Source organism: Pongo pygmaeus, chromosome 9 (genome assembly GCF_028885625.2).
Source record: "Pongo pygmaeus isolate AG05252 chromosome 9, NHGRI_mPonPyg2-v2.0_pri, whole genome shotgun sequence".
NCBI lineage: Eukaryota > Metazoa > Chordata > Mammalia > Primates > Hominidae > Pongo > Pongo pygmaeus.
This window is the reverse complement of record NC_072382.2, coordinates 11,644,843-11,670,156: the sequence shown is the minus strand read 5'-3', so window position 1 is coordinate 11,670,156 and position 25,314 is coordinate 11,644,843. Positions and strand designations below refer to the sequence as shown.

The following is a 25,314-nucleotide window of genomic DNA, read 5'->3' as shown; positions in this document are numbered from 1 at the left end:
CATGCAATATGCCCATGTAACAAATATTCATATATATCCCTTGTATCTAAAATAAAAGCTGAAATGAAAATTTCAACATTGTAGGAATAAAAAGGAATTCTTCAAACTGATAAAGGGATCTAAAGAAAACCTACAGATAACATCATACTTAACGCTGAAGTACTGAATTCTTTCTCCATCAAAGATCAGGAAAAAGCAAGAATTTTTACTTTCATCTTTTCTATTCTACATTGTTCTGGTGTTTCTCACCAGTGTAATAGGCAAGGTAAAAAAAAAAGGGCATGGGGATTGGAAAGAAAGCTTTCTTTATAGGCAGATGACAGGAACTAGCATAGCATGTTGTACAACATCAATAAGTGTTTGCCGAAGGAATAACAATTGTATTAAAAATTTTGATGAAAATGCCATGCTGTTATAACACACTTTATGTTATACTTCCCTAGTATTGTCTGAGTACCTATTTCATTGCATTTTACCCACTTTGAGAATGAATAGTACATTAAGAAATCCTTGTTCCTTTGTGAAATGCAAATTTTTATTTCATTTTAGTGTACATTTCCTTGATCACTACTAAATTTGAACACCTTTTCATATTTTTCATGTATTTATTATTTATGTGGGCTTTTCCCCTGAAAATTACTTGTTCTTGCTCTTTGCCTGTTTTTGTACCAAAGTATATAATTTTAATCCTAATGATATGTTAAATATGTACACACAAATATATGTGTACATTTTGAAATCACTTATATCAATTATCCTTCAGTTTTTGATGTTTATATTTTTAAATGATTCCTATTAGTTGTTTAAAATATAAAGCCAGAAAGAATGCAAAGAAAAAACAATAAAATTTTATCACCAAAGGAAATCAGTGTCATCAGTTTTGTGAATTCATTTCCAAAGGGTCAATTAAAACTATTCATTACATTATCTTTCAATTTATAAGAGATTTCTGGTGCCAAAAATTTTATGTATTAAATGTTTATACAAGCGGACTCGAAGGAGTTTATTAAAAATGGCATTTAAAAAATAAAAATAAAAATATAAATGTTATTTTTTTAACATAAACTCTGTCAAATCCAAGACACCTTTGTGAGAGATGATACCAGCCATTTGGCCCATCTATAGAGAACTGAGGTCCTGAGAATTTAAACATGGCGATGCAGTGTTTTTTTTTTTTTCTTTTTCACCTTATTAACTGAGGAAAATGGATGCCTCTCAAATATTTTCTAAGATTAGGCAACAAAAAAGAAGTCAGAAGAAGCTAAATCAGGATGGTAAGGTGGATGCCTAATAATTTCCCATTGAAACTCTCACAAAATTCTTTTTTGATGACAGAAATGAGCAGGAGCATTGTCATGGTGGAGAACTCTCTGGTGAAGCTCTCCTGAGAAAGCTTTGGCTTTCTCAAAATACTCTCATAATAAGTTGATATTATTGTTCTTTGGCATTCTGGAAAGTCAACAAGCAAAATGCTTTGAGCATCCCAAAAAACTGTTACCATGGCCAGGCACAGTGGCTCATGCCTCTAATCCTATAGCACTTTGGGAGGCTGAGGCAGGTGGAGCATGAGGTCAGGAGTTCGAGACCAGCTTGACCAACATGGTGAAACCTCGTGTCTACTAAAAATACAAAAATTAGCTGGGCATGGTGGTGGATGCCTGTAATCCCAGCTACTCCAGAGGCTGTGGCAGGAGAATCATTCGAACCTGGGATGGGGAGGTTGCAGTGAGCCGAGATTACACCATTGTACTCCAGCCTGGGTGACAGAAGGAGACTCCATCTCCAAACAAACAAACAAACCAAAACGAAAAACAAACAAACAAAAAACCTGTTACCATGACTTTCACGTTTGACTGATCTGCTTTTGCTTTGACTGGACCACTTCCACCTCTTGATAGCCATTGCTTTGATTATGCTTTGTCTTCAGGATCATACTGGTAAAGCCATGTTTCATCTCCTGCTACAGTTCTTCAAATAAATGTTTCAGGATCTTGATCTCATTTAAAATTTCCATTGAAGGCTCTGCTCTTGTCTGCAGCTGATCTGGGTGAAATGGTTTTGGCACCTATTGAGTGTAAAGTTTGATCTGCTTTAATTTTTCAGTCAGAATTGTGTAACCTGAACCAACGGATATGTCTGTGGTGTCAGCTATTGCTTCTGCTGTTAATCATTGGCCTCTTCAGTTAGAGCACTGTATTAGTCCTTTCTCACGCTGCTAATAAAGACATACCTGAGACTGGGTAATTTATAAAGGAAAGAGGTTTAATGGATTCACAGTTCCACATGGCTGGGAAGGTCTCACAATTATGGCAGAAGGTGAAAGAGGAGCAAAGTCATGTCTTACGTCGCAGCAGGCAAGAAGAGAATGAGAACCGAGTGAAAAGGGAAACCTGTTATAAAACCGTCAGATCTTGTGAGACTTACTACCACAAGAACAGTATGAGGGAAACTGACCCCATGATTTAATTATCTCCCACTGGGTCCCTTCCACAACACATGGGAATTATGGGAGCTACAATTCAAGATGAGATTTGGGTGGGGACACAGCCAAACCATGTCAGAAACCAACAAGATAAATTTTTTTTCCTTGCAAATTGATGTGGATGTTCTGCTGCCAAGGAATTCATCTGCAACATTGTCTCATCTCTTTTTAAAATGCATTATCCATTTGTAAACTACTAATTTCTCTGGAGCATTGTCCCAATAAACTTTTTGTAAAGTCTCAATGATTTCACCATTCTTCCACCTAAGTTTCACCATAAATTTGATGTTTGTTCTTGCTTCTGTTTCAGCAGAATTCATGTTCCTTGGATAACAGCTTTTTTCAAACAAACATCTTATCCTTCTTAGTGCTTCAAAATATATCCTGTTCAGCCATGTTATAAAAAATTAGTACAAATTTATTTTGGCACAAAAATTTGAACTCCATGCATAGTTTACTCATAATATGCATTTTCATGATTTTTTTTGAAGATTCTAAATATACTTGGGCATGTTTCTAGAGTCATTACGGTGTGTTAGTGCAAACAAATTATAATGCATTTGCTATTACTGTTTTGTTGATTATAGTTTTATAAAAAGTCCAGCATGTGCTTTACCATATATGAGTCAGCCTGATCGTCACTCCATGATACTCTTTTTCCTGAATCATCTTGGCTGTTAGTGATTTTGGGATGAATTTGAAACTAGCTGTGCAACTTCTTCCCAGAAGCAAATCATTATTTCATGGAATCACTTAAACTTATAAGGTATTTTGGAATTACTGATACATGTAGTACCATAATTATAAATGGCACCTGTCTGCACATTATATTTTTGGCTAGTTTTGCAGATATAAAGGCATAATCTTGATTCCTCCCACCCATTTTGCTCTTCTTTGGATCAGGTCTTGGGAATCTCTTAAAACTGTGTTACTTTCATGCAAGTATCTTCCTGCTTTACGTTTCTTGAATCTTTTCTGCTGAGAAATAGAAATGCAAACAAAAACAAGATCAAGAAACAAAAAATAAATAAGATATAGATTAAGCATATATATACTGTGTGCTTGAGGACAAGCTGCCCTCTACCCACCAGCACTGTAATCCAAGATTCTCTAGATATTGATACTATTGTGTTGGAAAAGGCCCTGATACCTGGGCATTCCTGGGAAGGCATTGTTGAATATTGATACTCTCACCACTGTCTCTTTGGATCTCAGACCAATGACATCTTTAGAAAATCAAAGGGAGAATTGAAATTTTAAAGCTATTGTCTTATTTTTCATCATTTAAAATCCTGCTTTCTTTTCTTAATTTTGTCTCCTCAAAATTTCTGTTGCCCATGGCAATAAATTTGACTAAATCTCAGAGGCATCCCAACAAGATCCATTTCCTTCAGGTACATCGTTATTTTTGCAAAGGAGATTTTGCTCTATGCTGTAGTCCCATGATTCTTTGACTGAAGCAATAATTAGGTATGAGGCAATCTCATTCCCTTTCCCACCACATATCAGGCACTCATTGGGCCAATGTGTGATAAAACCAGGGGATGAGAATGAGGCATTTGAGTCTTAGCAGATTTGTGAAAAAACAACAGGAGTGTGGGTTTCCCACAAGGGCAGAAAGTATGTGCCACTCATAATAAGCTAATTTGGATCTTTTCACCACTGAACCTTCTGGTGTGAAATGGTCTGTGTGACATAGAGAGCCTCAAGGGTCTGACTCCATTGTGGATAGGGTAGGCTGCTACTGAACTAAAGGACATGGTGACAAATAGAAAAGTCCTAGGTCTGAGCCTACATGAAGGACAGAGGGCCCCAAATCGTTGTTGACCTTTCTCATTAAAGAGCTACAGCACATAGCCACTCTCCACTCACGTGACAGCTAGAGGGTTTACTCACTCATTTTCCACATCCTGGATGGTGTTAGGAAGAGGTAGATCCCTGGTTTCTGGAAGGAGGAGGATAACAGGGACAGCAAGGATGGGGAAGACTCCATAGGAAATCCAGGGCAGGTGGGGAGAATATGCCATTAAGGTCATCAACAGAGGAGCCAGTGCTGCCCCAGTCCTACCGGACACTGCATTGATTCCTGCAATTGTTGACCTTAGGGTGCAAATAACAATACAAAAAATCTTGTATGAATCTGTACACGTAAGCTCTTTATCATCATTATTTCTTTTTGGGGGCCAGTACAGCAGAGTTACTAAACACATGGGCTTTGACGGCAAGCCCTTAATTGTGACATTTACCTCTGTTGGTTTCTACCTATTTGATAGTATAATGTTGGTAATTGCTCTTAACCTTAGTTTCATAATTACTAAAATAGAGATACCCATAGCATTAATTAACCTGTAGCAATAACCCACAGCTTTAATAATTTGATAATAATAACACATATATGGCTCTCAGTTGCTTTGTTCATTTCTCTTACAATTAATTCATCTGGCACCTAAACAGTGTCAGTCTTTCATTCACAATGAATATCAATAAGTTCAGAAATTTCTGTTTTGAAACCAGATGGTCTTTAGCTCTTGTACCTCAATATGGTGGGGACGAGCTCATTGTGGTGGACAGAAGCACTGTTGCTAGCAGCAGAAACACTACCAATTCCCAAAGTTGCTAAAACCACACGCAGGATCTGCATTTCTAGAGAGAACAGTGAGAATCAGAAAATCTTGCCTGAAGAAACTTGTCAACCCCCAAATAACTGTAAAAAGATTCTAATGGAGGACTTTGCAAGTGTGAAATATGTGGTAGACAAACTGCAAAATGCCAGAGATTGGGGAATGGTTGCGAGGCTGAGAAATATAGACTGTAAAATGGCAGGGGTTAAACATTGAATAAAGGATCTCAATCTCAATCTTCAACTCTTTCTGCACATTTGAGTATTGCCAATTAAGGTGGGGGTAGGGACCAGCAGGAAATATTTGTTTTATTTATTCTGTGTAATATTTTCTGTGTACTTCCAGTGGGGGCACAGAACTATATTCTATTAGAACAATATTTGTTTTATTTTTTTCTGTGTAATATTTTCTGTGCACCTCCAGTGGGGCACAGAACTATATATAGATAATATCTGAGGAGTTTGTGAGCCACGTCTTGAGCAGTTTAGAGCTAAGAGTGTGGGAACAATTTTTGATATGGGACAGATATTCTACGATATAGTAAGAAAAGGACTGGGTTTATTTGGGAGTGGACAGTGTGGAGAGACACAAGCTCTGAATAATTCAGGATTATAAAACCTAACATTATAAAACCTAACTCCTATTTGGAAATAAGTAATGTCACACTGGGAACCATTGACACTGAAGATTCAAAATGGTACTTTTTCATCAATAAAAATATCGAAATAGGATTTTAAAACAGTGGAGAAGGCTCTCCTATAAGGCAGAAAACTTACACCAGCAGGAGGCATGGAGCCCACCAGTCTGGGAATCCTGCAAAATATGTTCCTGCTCTGGGAGATAAGTGGAATATAGTGACCACTAATGTTCCCATAATCATTACAGAAGGTCATTCTATTAATTTAACTTAGGAAAGTGGATTTTAAGAGAGGCTGGGTCAGCTTCTTAATCTATTCCTTGTTTAGGGGTGGATTATAAAACAAATAAAGAGATATTAAGATGAGACATGTTTCTTGTTCCAACTGTACACTTCATTTATGGTTGAAGACAAGGAATTTTTATTTCAGCAAAGTCAAGAAGCCTTTTCTAAAAAAGTGTTGCATTTATGGTGAGATAATATAGAACTCAAAAGTGAACATACAGGGAAGAGGATATGGACAAGTTAGAGAGACCTTAAAAATTAGAAAGTGTCCTAGACAGAGGCAGTGAGGGCATTGTGTGCCCACTTTGGCATACAGTTGCAAGGCCTAGCCCCTTCACAATTGCTATAAAAGGGTGATTAGCCAAAAAGCATGTGCTTAGTTACTCTTCTAAAGAAACCATTAGGTGTAATTGGATCCCATGTCCAGATTCATCTTGGCTGTGATGAAGACAACCCTGTGTCTGAACCATCATGGCTGACATTGGTTGAGTAAGAGCCCAAGTGCTGAAAACAACATGTTGTCAGAATCAGTTCCAAACCCTCATATTAACTTCAGGGAATCTTTTGGCTGTCAAGGGCAATGCCGTTCTTTTGGCACCAGGCATAAAAGACCAAGGTAATCCCTGGAGAATGGGGGTAACTACTTTCTTTCCTGAAGCTCCTGTCTCTCTCACCTTGGGGCAAAAAGGTGTTGACCAGAATGAAAAGTCCCACCGGGAACGTGAACAACATCTGGCTTATTCGACGACCCATATGATTCAGTGTCAAAAGGGAAACACATCTGGCTGTGAGTGTGACAGCTCCACAGAGAACCTGGAACAGGGAGACATTGCTCCCCCAGTGCTGCAAGTTGAGTATCAGGCCATAAAAGGGTACAGTGATTGCGAATCTGAAGTGAATAAAAAGGACAAAGACATATTCAAAAAGATTCAAAGCCTAGGAAACATTTTCTAAGATTTTGAAGGTAAGTCCTACAAATGATTATAATATTGACCCAATTGGCAAATGGTCAATGTTTTTCCTTTTAAAAAAGGGATCATTCTGTTTTATAGACTATTTCTTTTTCAGACAATGATCTTAAAATAACATAAAATAATTGTGGAACATGATGTTAAAATGGGCTCTTCATTGTCATAATTTTTACTGGGTCCTGAAGAAAAGAGATAGCAAACATACATATTATCAATGAAAGTTAAAAACCTACCCATGTAGAAAAAGTAATGTGAAATCTGAATTCATCAGTCAACTGGATGATATAAATGACTGGACATGGGTAGGGGGGAAATTAGGGGAATAGTTTCTTTGCAGCAGTTCAGCATTGTGTGAGTCAAACTTCTCTGCTCCCGTTCAGAGACCTTCTTTACCTTAGTCTTAGTAATCCCTGGAGAATGGGGGTAATACTTACTTGTATAATCTGGCCCACAGATTATACAAGTGGAGAGGAAGCATAACACATTTACATAGAGAAAAAGTCCACAATATCTTCTTACCCTTCTTACCATATCAACCACCAAGGTCAGCTTGAACTACAGAAACAGAGAATCTCTAACTCTGAATGAATATCTAACCTTCTTTACCTTACCTTAGTGAGCCTGCAAGGGCACTGTAGGCAAGAGCTTTCCATGTGTTTCCTGGATTTGAGTGTGGTGGCCTGACATTTGTAAGCAGTCTAAGAGCTACAAGTAATGGGTTATTAAATCATCAGAATTGAGATAAAGGGGCTGGCAGCTAAATATACTTCCAGTAAAATAAGGTAGGGATGCCTGTATTTGCTCACAGGTTGTATAGGCTCTGAAAGAGAGAGCTTGTATGGAATCATTTTAATCCCTGTGTGGAAAGAGGAAAGGAGAAAAAAGTGTTGGGGTGGGGAAGGTGACCAGCAATAAGGCAATGCAAAGCCAAATTGATTAGCAGGGCCTAGAGAGAAAATGTATGCAGGAGTCAGAGGAAAATGCATTTCTTGCATCACAAGAAATGGAGTGAATGCCAAATGGTTACAATGGAGGCCTTCAAGGAATTTACATAAAGGCACCCCGGGAAAGGAGTCTGATTTGATCATCCACCATACCCAGCATCCAACAGTTACCAATGCCCGACCTTTGCTTTATTCCCTCCTCTCTAGGTATGTAGAATGTAGAAACCTGGCTCAAAGATTATACAAGTGGAGAGGAAGCATAACACATTTATGTAGAGAAAAAGTCAACAATATCTTCTTACCCTTTTTACCATATCAACCACCAAAGTCAGCTTGAACTGCAGAAACAGAGAATCTCTAACTCGGAATGAATATCTGAGGTTTAATTTTCATATGTGGCTGAAATATATGTATTACTAAGATGAGGCTATTCTTGTGAGTGAGAGAATGGGATTCTTTTTTATTACTGAGGAGGAGAGTATGTGTTATGTGGCTTGTCAGAGATTTCATCAGGGATAGGGAAAGAAACACAGAGCAGGTTTAAGAGAAAGCTAAGAAGGGATTAGGTGAAGATGATGATTTTCTGTTTTCATGATTAGGCCCTGTGCTTTCTCATTATTTGACATGAATTATTTTGATAAAACTTGCAGATGAAATTTGAGGAAAAAATTAACATTTTAGAAAAATTCATAGGTATAATAAAATTTCTATAAATGTTATAATTATGAAAGAATACTGCATATTACTTAGCGATAAATACCAATGTAGCAAGGTATAATGAAAGGCTTGGGGATGATAAAACAAAAAACCTGGAAAAAATGGATGGAAATATGCCCACGGAGGTTATACAGAAGGCCTCAATTATCTTGATCTGATTGTCTTTCTTAATGTGAGTAATGAGGTGTTTTTAAATTATAGTTACAAGTTTACTATCATGTATGCCTTAAATAATCAATAGTACATTAAAAAATATAAACAGAATTAGGCTAAGTGAAGGGAGTCCTTGATTTTGTAATTTGCTTTGACAGCAGGTTTTCATCTGAGGCATGAAATCAATTTGCATAGTTCCATTTTTTGACTGAAATGATAATTTTTGGAGAGGAAAAGAAAATACAAACAGATGAACAAATAAAGAAACAAAAAGCAATAATTTAAGTTCCTTGAATGCAGAGTTTAGATCTTAATGCCTCTGTATCCTTAACACATAGCCCAGTGCCTTCGCACATTTTATATTTTCCATAGACATCAGGAGGTCATGACGATGAATGGTGACAATGATGATGATGATGGTAATGATAATAACAAAATAATTATCATAATCCTTCCAAAACCAATGATTATTCTCCCTGCAAACATATATGAGCAGAATGCATGTATTTTCTTTTGTGGCTATCATATTAGCACTATCAGGGACTCTAGTCTTTAGTGCCTGAAAGCAGTCTGGTTGTCACTCTCCTAATCCATGATATAGAAACTTCTTTACAAGGAGATCCAATCTCACACCAGTCAGAATGGCTATTACTAAATGGTCAAAAAATAACAGATACTGGTGAGGATGGAGAGATAAGAGAATGCTTACACACCGCTGGTGGGAATGTAAATTAGTTCAGCCATTCATGGAAAGCAGTATGGTGATTCCTCAAGGAATTTAAAACAGAATTACCATTTGACCCAGCAATCCCATTGTTGGATATACACCCAAAGGAATATAAATCATTCCACTATAAAGATGCATGTATTTCTGTGTTCATCACAGCATATTCATAATAGTAAAGATCTAGAATCAACCTAAATGCCCATCAATGGTAGACTGGATAAAGGAAATGTGGTACACATACACCATGGAATACTATGCAGCCATAAAGAGGAAGAAGATCCTGTCCTTTGCAGCAACATAGATATAGCTAGAGGCCATTATCCTAAGTGAACTAACACAGAAACAGAAAACCAAATACCACATGTTCTCACTCATGAGTGGGAACTAAATATTGAGTACATATAGACACAAAGAAGAGAACAACAAAAATAATCTGTACAACAAACTGCTGTGAAATGAGTTTACCTATATAACAAACCTGCTCATGTACCCTTGAGCCTAAAAAAGTTAAAAAATTTTATATTGAATTTTTACCAAAATAGACAATAACTTGAAGGTCCCCAGGTATTTGGAAACTAAGCACAACATTTATCCAAAACCATTGGATCAAAGCGGATCCAAATCATGAATTAGAAATTATTTTGGACTAATTTAGAATAAAAATACAACGTCTCAAAATATATGGAAATGAGTATGTGAGATTATGAATATGCTAATTTGTCTCACTATAATAGCCATTTTACTATATACATCTCTCATAACATCATAGTGTATACCTTAAACATACACAATAAAATTTGTTAAAAAATATGGGATGCAGGTTTGACAATGCTAACAGGGAACTTTATAGTTCCTTTGTAGTTCTGTGCATTTATTAGGAAAAATGAAAGTTTGCAAAAAAAAAACAATGAATTAAGCTTTTCTGCCTGGAGGGCGCACACACACACACACACACACACACACACACACACACACAGAGAGAGAGAGAAACCCAAGTAAGTAGAAGCAAATAAATAATAAAAATAAGAGTAGAAATCAGGGAGGGGCCAAGATGGCCAAGTGAGAACAGCTCCCAATGAGACCAATGCAGATGGCAGATGATTTCTGCATTTTCAACTAAGATACCCAGGTTATCTAATTGGGACTGGTTAGGCAGTGATTGCAACCCACAGAGGGCAGGCAGAAGCAGGGTGGGGCGTCACCTCACCCGGGAAGTGCAAGGAGCTAGGGACCTCCCTCCTTCAACCAAGGGAAGCCATGAGGGACTGTGCTACATGGCTGGGTTACTACGCTTTTCCCACAGTTTTTGCAATCTGCAGATCAGGAGATTCCCTCATGTGCCTATAGCACCAGGGCCCTGGGCTTCAAGCACAAAACTAGGTGGCTGTTTGGGCAAACACTGGGCTAGCTGCAGGAGTATTTTTTCATATTCTGGTGGTGCCTGGAACCCTAGCAAGACAGAACAATTTACTCCCCTCCCCTGGAAAAGGGGCTGAGGCCATGGAGCCAAGTGGTCTCGCTCAGTGAGTCCCACTCCCATGGAGCCCAGCAAGCTAAGAACCACTGGCTTGAAATTCTTGCTGCCAGTGCAGTAGTCTGAAGCCTGCCTGGGACGATGGAGCTTGGTCGGGGGAGGGGTGTGTGCCATTCCTGAGGCTTTAGTAGGCAGTTTTCCCCTGACAGTGCTAAGGAGGATAGGAGGTCTGGGCTGGGCATGGTAAAGTGGCTGTGGCAAGACTACTTCTCTAGATTTCTCCTCACCGGGCAGAGCATATCTGAAGGAAAGGTAACAGCCCCAGTAAGAGGTTTACAGGCAAAATCCTCATTTCCCTGGGAGAGAACACCTGGGGGAAGGGGCGGCTGTGGGCGCAGCTTCAGCAAATTTAGTCATTCCTGCCTGCCAGCTCTGAAGAGCGCAGCTGATCCTGACAAGAGGGATTCTCCCAATAGAGCGCACCAGCTCTGCTAAGGGACAGATTGCCTCCTCAAGTAGGTCCCTGACCCCCACGCCTCCTGATGGGGAGAGACCTCTCGACAGGGGTCAACAGACACCTCATACAGGAGAGCTCCAGTTGGCATCAGGCTGGTGCCCCTCTGGGATGAAGCTTCCAGAGGAAGAAGCAGGCAGCAATCTTTGCTGTTCTGCAGCCTCCACTGGTGATACCCAGGTGAAAAGGGTCTGGAGTGGACCTCAAACAAACTGCAGCAGACCTGCTGAAGAGGGACCTGACTGTTAGAAGGAAAAGTAACAAACAGAAAGCTACAACATCAACATCAACATAAAGGACTCCACACAAAAACCCTACTATCTAAAGGTCATCAGCCTCAACAATCAAAGGTAGATAAATCCAAGAAGATGAGGAAAAATCAGTGCAAAAATGCTGAAAATTGCAAAAACCAGAATGCCTCTTCTCTCCAATGATTGCAACTCCTCTCCAGCAAGGGCACAAAACTGGGCAGAGAATGAGACTGATGAATTGACAAAAGTAGACTTCAGAAGGTGGGTAATAACTCCTCTGAGCTAAAGGAGCATATTCTAACCCAAGGCAAGGAAGATAAGAACCTTGATAAAAGGTTGCAGGAACTGCTAACTAGAATGACCAGTTTAGAGAAAAATATAAATTACCTGATGGAGCTGAAAAACACAGCATGAGAACTTCATGAAGCACATACAAATAATATAGCCAGATTGATCAAGCAGAATAAAGGATATCAGAGAATGAAGATCATCTTACTGAAATAAGGTGTGAAGAAAAGATTAGAGAAAAAAGAATGAAAAGGAATGAACAAAGCCTCCAAGAAACATGAGACTACGTGAAAAGACACAACCTACGATAAATTGGTGTCCCTGAAAGTGATGGGCAGAATGGAACCAAACTGGAAAACACTCTTCAGGATATTATCCAGGAGAACTTCCCCAACCTAGCAAGACAGGCCAACATTCAAATTCAGGAAATACAGAGAACACCACTAAGATACTTCTCGAGAAGAGCAAACCCCAAGACACATAATTGTCAGATTCTCCAAGATTGAAACAAAGGAAAAAATGTTAAGGGCAGCCAGAAAGGTCAGGTTACCTACAAAGGGAACCCCATCAGACTAAAAGTGGATCACTCTGCAGAAAGCCTACAAGCCAGAAGAGAGTGGGGGCCAATATTCAACATTCTTAAAGAAAAGAATTTTCAACCCAGAATTTGATATCCAACCAAATTAAGTTTCATAAGTGAAGGAAAAACAAAACCCTTTCCAGACAAGCAAATACTGAGGGATTTTGTCACCACCAGGCCTGCCTTATGAGAGCACCTGAAGGAAGCACTAAATATGGAAAGGAAATACTGGTACCAGCCACTGCTAAAACACAGCAAAATATACATAGCAATAACACTATGAAGAAACTGCATCAACTAATGGGCAAAATAACCAGCTAGCATCATGATGATAGGATCAAATTCACACATAACAATATTAACCTTAAATGTAAATGGGCTAAATGCCTCAATTAAAAGACACAGAATGACAAATTGGATAAAGAGTCAAGACTCATCTAATGTGCAAAGACACACATAGGCTTAAAATAAAGGGATGGAGGAAGATTTATCAGGAAAATGGCAAGCAAAAAAAGCAGGAGTTGCAATCTTAGTCTCTGATAAAACAGACTTTAAGCCAACGAAGATAAAAAAAGACAAAGAATGAGGCCGGGCGCGGTGACTCACACCTGTAATCCCAGCACTTTGGGAGGCCCAGGCAGGCGGATCACAAGATCAGGAGATCGAGACAATCCTGGCTAACACGGTGAAATCCCGTCTCTATTAAAAATACAAAAAATTAGCTGGGCATGGTGTAGTCCCAGCTACTCGGGAGGCTGAGGCAGAAGAATGGCGTGAACCCAGGAGGCGGAGCTTGCAGTGAGCTGAGATCGGGCCACTGCACTCCAGCCTGGGCGACAGAGTGAGACTCTGTCTGAAAAAAAAAAAAAAAAAAAAAAAGAATGGCATTACATAATGGTAAAGGGATCAATGCGACAAGAAGAGCTAACTGTCCTAAATATATATGCACCCAATGAAGGAATACCCAGATTCATAAAACAAGTTCTTAGAGACCTACAAAGAGACTTAGACTCCCACACAATAATAGTGGGAGACTTTAACACACCACTGTCAATATTAGACAGAGCAACAAGACAGAGAATTAACAAGGATATTCAGGACTTGAACTCAGCTCTGAACCAAGCGGACCTAATAGACATCTACAGAACTCTCCACCCCAAATCAAGAGAATATACATTCTTAGTGCCACATGGCATGTATTCTAAAATTGACCACATAATTGGAAGTAAAATATTCCTCAGCAAATGCAAAAGAACGGAAATCATGACAGTCTCTCAGACCACAGTGCAATCAAATTAGAACTCAGGATTAAGAAACTCACTCAAAACCACACAACTATGTGGAAATTGAACAACCTGTGCCTGAATGACTATTGGGTAAATAATGAAATTAAGGCAGAAATGAAGTTCTTTGCCCCAGAACTTAAAGTACAATAAATAAATAAAAAAATAAATAAATAATAGCTATCTTAAAAAAAAAGAAGTTATTTGAAACCAATGAGAACAAAGACCCAAAGTACCAGAATCTCTGGGACACAGGTAAACCAGTGTTAAGAAATAAATTTTGTAGCACTGAATGCCTACCACAGAAAGCTGGAAAGATCTAAAATTAACACTCTAATATCACAATTAGAAGAACTAGAGATGCAAGAACAAACAAATTGAAAAGCTAGCAGAAGAAACAAGAAATAAGATCATAGCAGAGTTGAAGGAGATAGAGACATGAAAAACCCTTCAAAAAAATTAATGAATCCAGGAGCTGATTTTTTGAAAAGATTAACAAAATAGATGGACCACTAGCTAGATTAATAAAGAAGAAAATAGAGAAAAAGAGATATCACCACTGATCCCACAGAAATGCAAACTACCATCAAAGAATACTATAAACACCTCTATGCAAATAAACTGGAAAATCTAGAAGAAATGAATAAATTTCTGGACACATACACCCTCCCAAGATGAACCTAGGAAGAAGCTGAATCCCTGAGTAGGATGATAACATGTTCTGAAATTGAGGCAGTAAGTAATAGCCTACCAACCAAAAAAAGGCAAGGACCAGAGATTCACAGCCGAAGTCTACCAGAGGTACAAAGAGGAGATGGTACCATTCCTTCTGAAACTATTCCAAACAATAGAGGAAGAGGGACTTCTTCCTAACTCATTTTATGAGGCCAGCATCTTTCTGATACCAAAAGCTGGCAGAGACACAACAACAAAAAAAGAAAATTTCAGGCCAATATCCCTGGTGAACATCGATGAGAAAATCCTCAATAAAATACTGTCAAACTGAATTCAGCAGCACATAAAAGAGCTTATCCACCACGATCAAGTCAGCTTTATCCCTGGGATGCAAGCCTAGTTCAATATACACAAAACAATAAACGTAATCCATCACATAAACAGAACCAATGACAAAAACCACATGATTATCTCAATAGATGCAGAAAAGGCCTTTGTTAAAATTCAACACGCTTTCATGCTAAAAACTCTCAATAAACTAGGTATTGATGGAACATATCTCAAAATAATAAGAGCTATTTATGACAAACCCATAGCCAATATCATTCTAAATAGGCAAAAGCTGGAAGCATTTCCTTTGAAAACTGGCACAAGACAAAGATACCCTCTCTCACCACTCCGATTCAACATAGTATTGGAAGTTCTGGCCAAGGCAATCAGGCATGAGAAATAAATAAAGGCATTTAAATAGAAAGAGAGGAAGTCAAATTGTCTCTGTTTGCAGATGACATGATTGTATATTTAGAAAACCCCATTGTCTTAGCCCCAAAACTCCTTAAGCTGATAAGCAACTTCAGCAAAGTCTCAGGATACAAAATCAATGTGCAAAAATCACAAGCATTCCTATACACCAACAATAGACCAGCACAGAGCCAAATCCTGAGTGAACTCCCATTCACAATTGCTACAAACAGAATAAAATGCCTAGGAATACAACTTACAAGGGACATGAGGGCCCTCTTCAAGAAGAACTACAGACCAGTGCTCAAGGAATAAGAGAGGACACAAACAAATGGAAAAAAATTCCATGTTCATGGATGGGAATAATCAATATAGTGAAAATGGCCATACTGCCCAAAGTAATTTATAGATTCAATGCTATTCCTATGAAGCTACTAGTGACTTTCTTTGTAGAATTAGAAAAAACTAGTTCAAATTTCCAATGGATCAAAAAGGACCCTGTATAGCCAAGAAAATCCTAAGGAAAGAGAATAAAGCTGGAGGCATCATGTTACCTGACTTCGTACTGTACTATAAGGCTACAGTAACCAAAACAGCATGGTACTGATATATATATATATATGGAACAGAACAGAGACCTCAGAAATAACACCACACATCTACAACCATCTGATCTTTGACAAACCTGACATAAACAAGCAATGGGGAAAAGAATCCTTATTTAATTAATGTGCTGGGAAAACTGGCTATCTTTATGCAGAAAACAGAAACTGGACCCCTTTCCTACACCTTATATAAAAATTAACTCAAGATGGATTAAAAACTTAAATGTAAAACCCCCAAACCATAAAAACTCTGTAAGAAAAGCTAGGCAGTGCCATTCAGGACATAGGCATGGGCAAATACTTCATGACTAAAACACAAAAAGCAATGGCAACAAAAGTCAAAATTGACAAATGGGATCTAATTAAACTAAAGAACTTCTGCACAGCAAAATAAACTATCATCAGAGTGAACAGGCAACCTACAGAATGAGAGAAAATTTTTGCAAGCTACCCATCTGACAAAAGGCGAATATCCAGAATCTACAAGAACCTTAAACAAATTTACAAGAAAAAAACAACCCCATCAAAAAATGGGCGAAGGACATGAGCAGACACTTCTCAAAAGAAGACATTTATGTGGCCACAAACATGAAAAAAAGCTCATCATCATGGTCATTAGAGAAATGCAAGTCAAAATCACAATGAGATACCATCCCATGCCAGTTAGAATGGTGCTCATTAAAAAGTCAGGAAACAACAGATGCTGGAGAGGCTGTGGAGAAATAGAAACACTTTTACACTGTTTGTGGAGTGTAAATTAGTTCAACCATTGTGGAAGAGAGTAGTGTGGTGATTCCTCAAAGATCTAGAACCAGAAATATTATTTGACCCAGCAATCCCATTGCTGGGTATATACCCAAAGGATTATAAATCATTCTACCATAAAAACACACGCACACGTATGTTTATTGCAGCACTATTTACAATAGTAAAGTCTTGGAACCAACTCAAAGACCCATCAATAATAGACTAGATAAAGAAAATGTGGCACATATACATCATGGAATACTATGCAGCCATAAAAAGGAATGGAATGATGTCCTTTGCAGGAACATGGGTAGGGCTGGAGGTTATTATCCTTAGCAAACTAATGTAGAAATAGAAAACAAAATCCTGCATATTTTTATTTACAAGTGGGAGTTAAATGATGAGAACACATGATCACATAGAGGGGAACAATAGACATTGGGCCTACTTAATGGGGGAAGGTGGGAGGAGGGAGAGGATCAGGAAAAATAACTAATGGGTATTAGGCTCAATACCTGGGTGATAAAATAATCTGTACAACAAACTCCTGTGACACGAGTTTACCTATATTACAAACCTGTACATGTGCCCTTGAACTTAAAATGTAAGTTAAAAAAATAAAATGCAAATTAAATTTACAATGTGATACTATATGCAGTCATTGGAATTATGAACTTAAAAGATTTCAGAATAAGTCATATTGGCAAAATATGGAACAACCAAAATCTTTTTTTTCCTGTATTTTTTTTAAATTTTATTATTATTACTTTAAGATGTAGGGTACATGTGCACAATGTGCAGGTTTGTTACATATGTATACATGTGCCATGTTGGTGTGCTGCACCCATTAACTCATCATTTAGCATTAGGTATATCTCCTAATGCTATCCCTCCCCCCTTCCCCGACCCCACAACAGTCCCCACAGTGTGATGTGCCCCTTCCTATGTCCATGTGTTCTCATTGTTCAATTCCCACCTATGAGTGAGAACATGCAATGTTTGGTTTTTTGTCCTTGTGATAGTTTGCTGAGAATGATGGTTTCCAATTTCATCCATGTCCCTACAAAGGACATGAACTCATCATTTTTTATGGCTGCATAGTATTCCATGGTGTATATGTGCCACATTTCCTTAATCCAGTCTATCGTTGTTAGACATTTAGGGTGGTTGCAAGTCTTTGCTATTGCGAATACGTGTGCATGTGTCTTTACAGCAGCATGATTTATAATCCTTTGGGTATATACCCAGTAATGGGATGCCTGGTCAAATGGTATTTCTAGTTCTAGATCCCTGAGGAATTGCCACACTGACTTCCACAATGGTTGAGCTAGTTTACAGTCCCACCAACAGTGTAAAAGTGTTCCTATTTCTCCACATCCTCTCCAGCACCTGTTGTTTCCTGACTTTTTAATGATCACCATTCTAACTGGTGTGAGATGGTATCTCATTGTGGTTTTGATTTGCATTTCTCTGATGGCCAGTGATGATGAGCGTTTTTTCCTGTGTTTTTTGGCTGCATAAATGTCTTCTTTTGAGAAGTGTCTGTTCATGTCCTTCGCCCACTTTTTGATGGGGTTGTTTGTTTTTTTCTTGTAAATTTGTTTGAGTTCATTGTAGATTCTGGATATTAGCCCTTTGTCAGATGAGTAGATTGCAAAATTTTTCTCCCATTCTGTAGGTTGCCTGTTCACTCTGATGGTAGTTTCTTTTGCTGTGCAGAAGCTCTTTAGTTTAATGAGATCCCATTTGTCAATTTTGGCTTTTGTTGTCATTGCTTTTGGTGTTTTAGACATGAAGTTCTTGCCCATGCCTATGTCCTGAATGGTATTGCCTAGGTTTTCTTCTAGGATTTTTATGGTTTTAGGTCTAAGATTTAAGTCTTTAATCCATCTTGAATTAATTTTTGTGTAAGGTGTAAGGAAGGGATCTAGTTTCAGCTTTCTACATATGGCTAGCCAGTTGAAGTGCACATTTGCATATCCACTTTGGAATATTGATTGGTAGTTCTCTATAGCCAAATATACATGTGCCTTAAACCCAGGAATTCATAATAGCCCACAAGTGGAAAAAAATCCAAAACCCATGAACACCAGAATAGAGAGATAACTTATGGAATATTCATATAAGAGAAAATGACCTACAATTAAAAGACCAAACTACTGTTATGAAGATAAAATGAATAAATTTCACATATTTAAAGGTACACAGATAGCACGATTCCATTAATATTAAATTCAAGAACCAGCAAATGTAATCTGCAGGGATAGCAGTAAGTACAGTTGGTGGTTTTGGAGAAGTATTAACTAGGGTGAAAGAGACATGAGACATGATTCAGGATGCTGAAAATGAGCTTGTCTGGGTGGTGGTTACATAGTTTTACAGATTTGCAAAATTGATCTAGATAGCCACTTGATGTAACTTCTTTAGTGAATAAAAAGAAAATCAAAAAATTAAACTATGTTTTATGGTAAAACTTACTATCACCATAATATCCAGTGATAAACTTTGTGCTGGAATATGATGCTGGTAAGTTTTAACTATGTAGTTAGGTCACACTGTCCTGTCATAATATTAGGCTATCTAAAAATGGCACTTAGAGGCATACATTTGTATATGATTTTCTCTTCTCTTATATATTAAATGTCCTCCAAATGCTGCTGCTAATCTTTTGAAAGAAGAAACAGTTTTGTATCTCCAATATTTTAATGTTAATCATCACCAAATGAAACTTACCTCACAAAGCACAGGCCGAAGACTCTCATTCGCAATTTGGGTGCATGGAACAGGGAAAAAACTGATGTTTTAATTTGGACTGCATCCAACTCCTTCTTCATGGTGGATCTCACAATCTTCAGCAACAAAAATAACAACAAGCATTTGTGAGATGTCAATAATGTGTCAGGCATAGTGGTAAGTACTAGAGAACAAGATAGACATATTGTTAACTATCCTCAAGGAAATTTCTTTCTAGTGGGGAATATGAGCATTAAATAATTCATCTCATGTGTGAAGTGTTACAAAAGGTGTAGGAAGAAATGGGAACTCAGACGAATTATATAGGAATAAAGCCAGTTTAAACACTGAGCCAGTGATAGGTAAAAGCGTTAACAAAAATATTTGCATTATAAATTGGAGGCAATGAAATGGTATTTGTTTAAATGTTAAAGCTTTCTTATCCACTGGGCATGAAATACTTGTCCTTCCCTTGTTATGAAAGAAGCTGTTTATTTTTATAAGTCAATAGCTTTCTTGAAAGCTGGGTCCACTTTATGATTAGCTTCTGAGCAATTATTCTCTAGATATTCCAGGCAAGTCTTTGCTATTTGAACAGTGCTGCAATAAACATATGTGTGCATGTGTCTTTACAGTAGAATGATTTATAATCCTTTGGGTGTATACCCAGTAATGGGATTGCTGGGTCCCCTCTTGAGTGGAGTGCACAGAAATGAAGGCAGGGAAAAAGTTGGGGATATGTTGATGGGGTGTGATTTTTGCCTAAGTCAGATACTTGAAGAAGTGAAATATAGTGGTTGGAAAGGAGACGGTTTTAGGCTTGCACAAATCTGGCTTGGAATTTCAGCCCTGCCACTTGATATATTACTTATCTCAGGTGCTTAGTTTTCTTATCATTTAGAAAATGAATTTAGCACTTCTTTCATAGGGATTATCTAATAATTATCTGAAGTCATACATGTAAATATAAAATGTATTTAGCATAGGAGTAGACACATTATTTTTAAAAATAATATTCATTTCTTACATTTATGATTTAGTGCAGGATATGGGAGACTTTTACATACAGCTCCAGTAAGTAAATATTTCAGGCTGTGCACAGCACAAGAAACTATCATCATAGTGAGCAGGCAACCTACAAAATGGGAGAAAACTTTTGCAATGTATCCATCTGACAAAGGGCTAATATCCAGAATCTACAAGGAACTTAAACAAATTTACGAAAAAAAAAAAACAACCCCATCAAAAAGTGGGTGAAGTATATGAACAGACATTTCTCAAAAGAAGATATTTATGCAGCCAACAAACACACAAAAAAAGCTCATCATCACTGGTCATTAGAGAAATGCAAATCAAAACCACAATAAGATGCCATCTTATGCCAGTTAGAATGGTGATCATTAAAAAGTTAGGAAACAACAGATGCTGGAGAGGATGAGGAGAAATAGGAATGCTTTTACACTGTGGGAGTGTAAATTAGTTCAATTATTGTGGAAGATCGTGTGGCAACTCCTCAAGGATCTAGAACCAGAAATACCATTTGACCCTGCCATCCCATTACTGGGTATATACCCAAAGGATTATAAACCATTCTACTATAAAGACACATATGTTTATTGTGGCACTGTTCACAATAGCAAAGACTTGGAACCAACCCAAATGTCCATCAATGATAGACTGGATAAAGAAAACGGGGCACATATATGCCATGGAATACTATGCTGCCATAAAAAAGAATGAGTTCATGTCCTTCATCCATGTCCCTACATGGATGAAACTCGAAACCATCATTCTCGGCAAACTAACACAGGAGCAGAAATCCAAACACCACAAGTTTTCACTCATAAGTGGGAGCTGAACAGTGAGAACACATGGACACAAGGAGGGGAACATCACACACCAGGGCCTGTCGGGGGATGGGGGCAAAAAGAGGGAAAGCATTAGGACAAATACCTAATGCATGTGAAGCTTAAAACCTAGATGATGGGTTGATGGATGCAGCAAACCACCATGCCACATGTATACCTATGTAACAAACCTGCACGTTCTACACATGTATTTCAGAACTTAAAGTATAATTTAAAAAGTTTAAAAAATGGAAATAATATCAAGCATCATCTGTTACCACAATGGAATAAAACTAGAATTCAGTAACAAGAGGAACTTTAGAAACTATACAGACACATGGACATTAAACAATATGTTCCTGAATGACTAGTGGGTTAATGAATAAATGAAGACAGAAATTAAAACTATCTTGAACCAAATGAAAGTGGACACACAACATACCAAAACCTATGGGACAGAGAGAAAGTGGTACTAATTGCAAATTTATAGCAATTAGTGCCTACATCCAAAATGTATAAAAACTTCAAATATTGGCACGCATAGTGGCTCACGCCTATAATCTCAGCCCTTGGGAAGCCAAAGTGGGTGGTTCACTTGAGGTCAGGAGTGTAAGAGCAGCTTGGCCAACGTGGTGAAAACCTGTCTTTACTAAAAATGCAAAAATTAGCCAGGCATGGTGGCACATGCCACCTTGCTACTTGGGTGGCTGAGGGAGGAGAATCACTTGAACGTGGGAGCTGAAGGTTGCAGTAAGCCAAGATTACACCACTGCCCTCCAGCCTGGGTGACAGAGCAAGACTCCATCTCAAAAAAACAAGCAAGCAAGCAAGCAAACAAATAAAACAATCTAATGATGTGTCTTACAGAATTAGAAAAACAAGGGCAAACCAAACCCCCAAAATAGTAGAAGTAATAAAGTTCAGAGGAGAAAGAAATGAAATTGAGAGAAAACAGTACAAAAAATGAACAAAAGTTGGCTTTTGAAAAGATAAACAAAATTGACAAACTTTTACGCTGACTAAGAAAAAAGAGAGAAGACTCAAATAAAATCAGAAATGAAAAAGATGACATTACAACCAATACTGCAGAAATTCAAAGGGTTATTAAAGGCTGGTATGAGCAACAGTATGCCAATACATTATAAAAGCTAGAAAAAATGAATAAATTCCTAGTCACGTGCAACTTATCAAGATTGAACCATGAAGAAATTCAAAACATGAACAGACCAATAAGAAGTAATGACATTGAAGCCACAATACAAAGTCTCCCAGCAAAATAAGCACAGGAACTGATGACTTCGCTGATGCATGTTAACAAATATTTATTGGTTTTTATTTATATTTAAAATTTTTTTGAGATGCTGTATCACTGTTTTGTCCAGGCTGGAGTGCAGTGATGCTTTCATGGCTTATAGCAGCCTCAACCTTCCAGGCTGAGGTGATTGTCCCATCTCAGCCCCCTGAGTAGCTGGGACCACAGTCTGTACCACCACACCTGGCTAATTTTTAAGATTCTTTTTTTGTAGAGATGGGGTCTATGTTGCCTAGGCTGGTCTTGAACTCCTGGACTCAAGAAATTCTTCTGCCTCAGCCTTCCAAATTGCTGGTCTTACCAAACATTTAAAGAACTAGTACTAATCCTACTCAAACTATTCTGAAAAAATATGGGAGGAGAAAATACTTTCAAACCCATTCTATGAGGCCAGTATTACTCTGATACCCAAACCAGACAGAGACAGATAAAAAAGAAAACTACAGGTTAACATCCCTGAGGAATATTGATACAGGAATCCTCAATGAAATACTAGCAAGCCAATTTCAATGACACGTGAAGAAGATTATTTTTCATGGCCAGGCAGAATTTATGACCAGGAATGCAAGGATGGTTTGACATATGCAATTCAACCAATGTGATAAATCCTATCAACAGAATAAAGGACAAAAACTGCATAATCATTTCAGTCGATGCTGAAAAAGCATTTGATAAAATTCAACTTCCCTTCATGATAAAAACCCAAAAAAATCTGGGTATGGAAGGAACATACCCCAATATAATAAAAGCCAGATATGATAGACACACAGATAGTACCACAGTAAATGGATAAAAACTAAAAGTCTTATCCCTAAAATTCAGAAAAAGACAAGGATGCTCATTTTCACTGCTGTTATTCAACATAGTACTGGAAATCCTAGCTAGAGCAATCAGACAAGAGGCAGATATAAACGGCATCCAAATTGGAAAGGAAGAAGTTAAATTATCTTTGTTTACAAATGATATAAGCTTATATTTGGAAAAGCCAACACTCCACAAAAGACTATGAGCTGATGAACAAATTTAATAAAGTTGCAAGATAAAAAATCAACATAAAAAATAAGTGGCATTTCTATATGACAACAGTGAACAATCTGAAAAATAAATTAATAAAGTAATACCATTTGTAATAGGTACAAATAAAATACCTAGGAATAATTTTTAATCAAAGAAGTGAAAGAGCTCTACAATGAAAACTATAAAGTATTGATGCAAGAAATCAAAGAGAACACACAAAAAATGAAAATATATTCCATGTTCATGGATTGGATTAATCAATATTGTTAAAATGTCCATACTACCCAAAGCATTCTACAGATACAATGCAATGTACCAATGATATTCTTCACAGAAATAGAAAAAATAATCTTAATGTTTTAATGGAACCACAAATGACTTAGAATAGTCAAAGCTACTCTGAGTAAAAAGAATAAAACTGGAGGAATCATGTTACCTGGCTCTAAATTATACTACAGAGCTGTAACTACCAAAACAGCATGGTACTGGCATAAAGACACAGACCAATGGAATGGAGTAGAGAAGCCAGAATTAAATCCCTACATCTACAGTGAACTGATTTTTGACAAAGGTGCTAAGAACATACTTTAGGGAAAAGACAGTTTCTTCAATAAATGGTGCTGAGAAAACTGGATATCCATTTGCAGGAGAATGAAACTAAACTCTCACCATATAAAAAATCAAATCAAAATGGATTAAATGCTTAAATCTAAGATCACAAACTATACATCTACTATAAGAAAGCACTGGGGAAACTCTCCAAGTCATTGGTCTGGGCAAAGATTTCTTGAGTAATATGCCAAGCACAAGCACAGGCAGACAAAGTTAAACTGGACAAATGGAATCACATGATGTTAAAAAGCTTCTGCACAGTAAAAGATATAATCAACAAGGTAAAGAGACAGCCTGCAGAATGGGAGAAAATATTTGCAAACTACTCGTCTGACAAGGGATTAATAACCAGAATATATAAGGAGCTCAACCCTCATACACAGTTGGAGGGAATGTAAATTAGTACAATCACTATGGAGAATATTTTGGAGGTTCCTCAAAAAACTGAAGATAGAACTACCATATGATCCAGCAATGTTACTACTTGTTTTTTATTTTTTTAAATTACACTAGGTAAGTGTTTATTAAATTAATGCTGCTCTTCAAAAATTGCATATAATATTACACTAGGCAAGAATTAATGCTGCTATTCAAAAATTGTATATAATATTACACTAGGTAAGTATTAAATTAATGCTGATATTCAGTTATTAATATCAAATTAGAAATAAAGCATAAGTGTTAGCTTTATATGGATCACTGCTATAAGGTAAAAAGATTCAAAAAGCCCAGGACTTCCATATGATCCAGCAATGTTACTACTTGGTTTTTATTCAAAGGAAATGAAATCAATATTTGAAGAGATATCTGCACTTCATGTTTATTGCAGCAACATTCACAATAGCCAAGATATGGAGGCAACCTAAGTGTCCATCTACAAATAAACTGATAAAGAAAAGGTGATACGTATACATGGAGTACTATTCAGCCATAAAAAGAATGAGATTCTGTCATTTGCAGCAACATGGATGAAACTGGAGGTCATTATGTTAAGTGAAATAAGCCGGACACAGAAAGATGAACTTTTCATGTTCTCAGGAACATTTGTGGGAGCTAAAAATTAAAACAATTGAATTCATGGAGATAAAGAGTAGAAGG

The 25,314-nt window shown here is 37.4% G+C and overlaps 1 protein-coding gene across 1 annotated transcript in view; it reads right to left on the bottom strand.

The window, feature by feature from the left end:
* Positions 1 to 2,268: 2,268 nt before the first annotated feature.
* Positions 2,269 to 25,314, bottom strand: part of SLC22A24 (solute carrier family 22 member 24) — a 72,151-nt gene continuing 49,105 nt past the window's right edge. The window contains exons 6-10 of the mRNA XM_054439166.1: positions 19,429 to 19,544; positions 6,700 to 6,914; positions 5,017 to 5,125; positions 4,379 to 4,582; positions 2,269 to 3,460 (exon numbers count right to left, since the gene is read on the bottom strand). Of these exons, the coding sequence (XP_054295141.1) occupies positions 3,400 to 3,460; positions 4,379 to 4,582; positions 5,017 to 5,125; positions 6,700 to 6,914; positions 19,429 to 19,544 (705 nt within the window). The 3' untranslated portion in view covers positions 2,269 to 3,399. The remainder of the gene's footprint in view (positions 3,461 to 4,378; positions 4,583 to 5,016; positions 5,126 to 6,699; positions 6,915 to 19,428; positions 19,545 to 25,314) is intronic.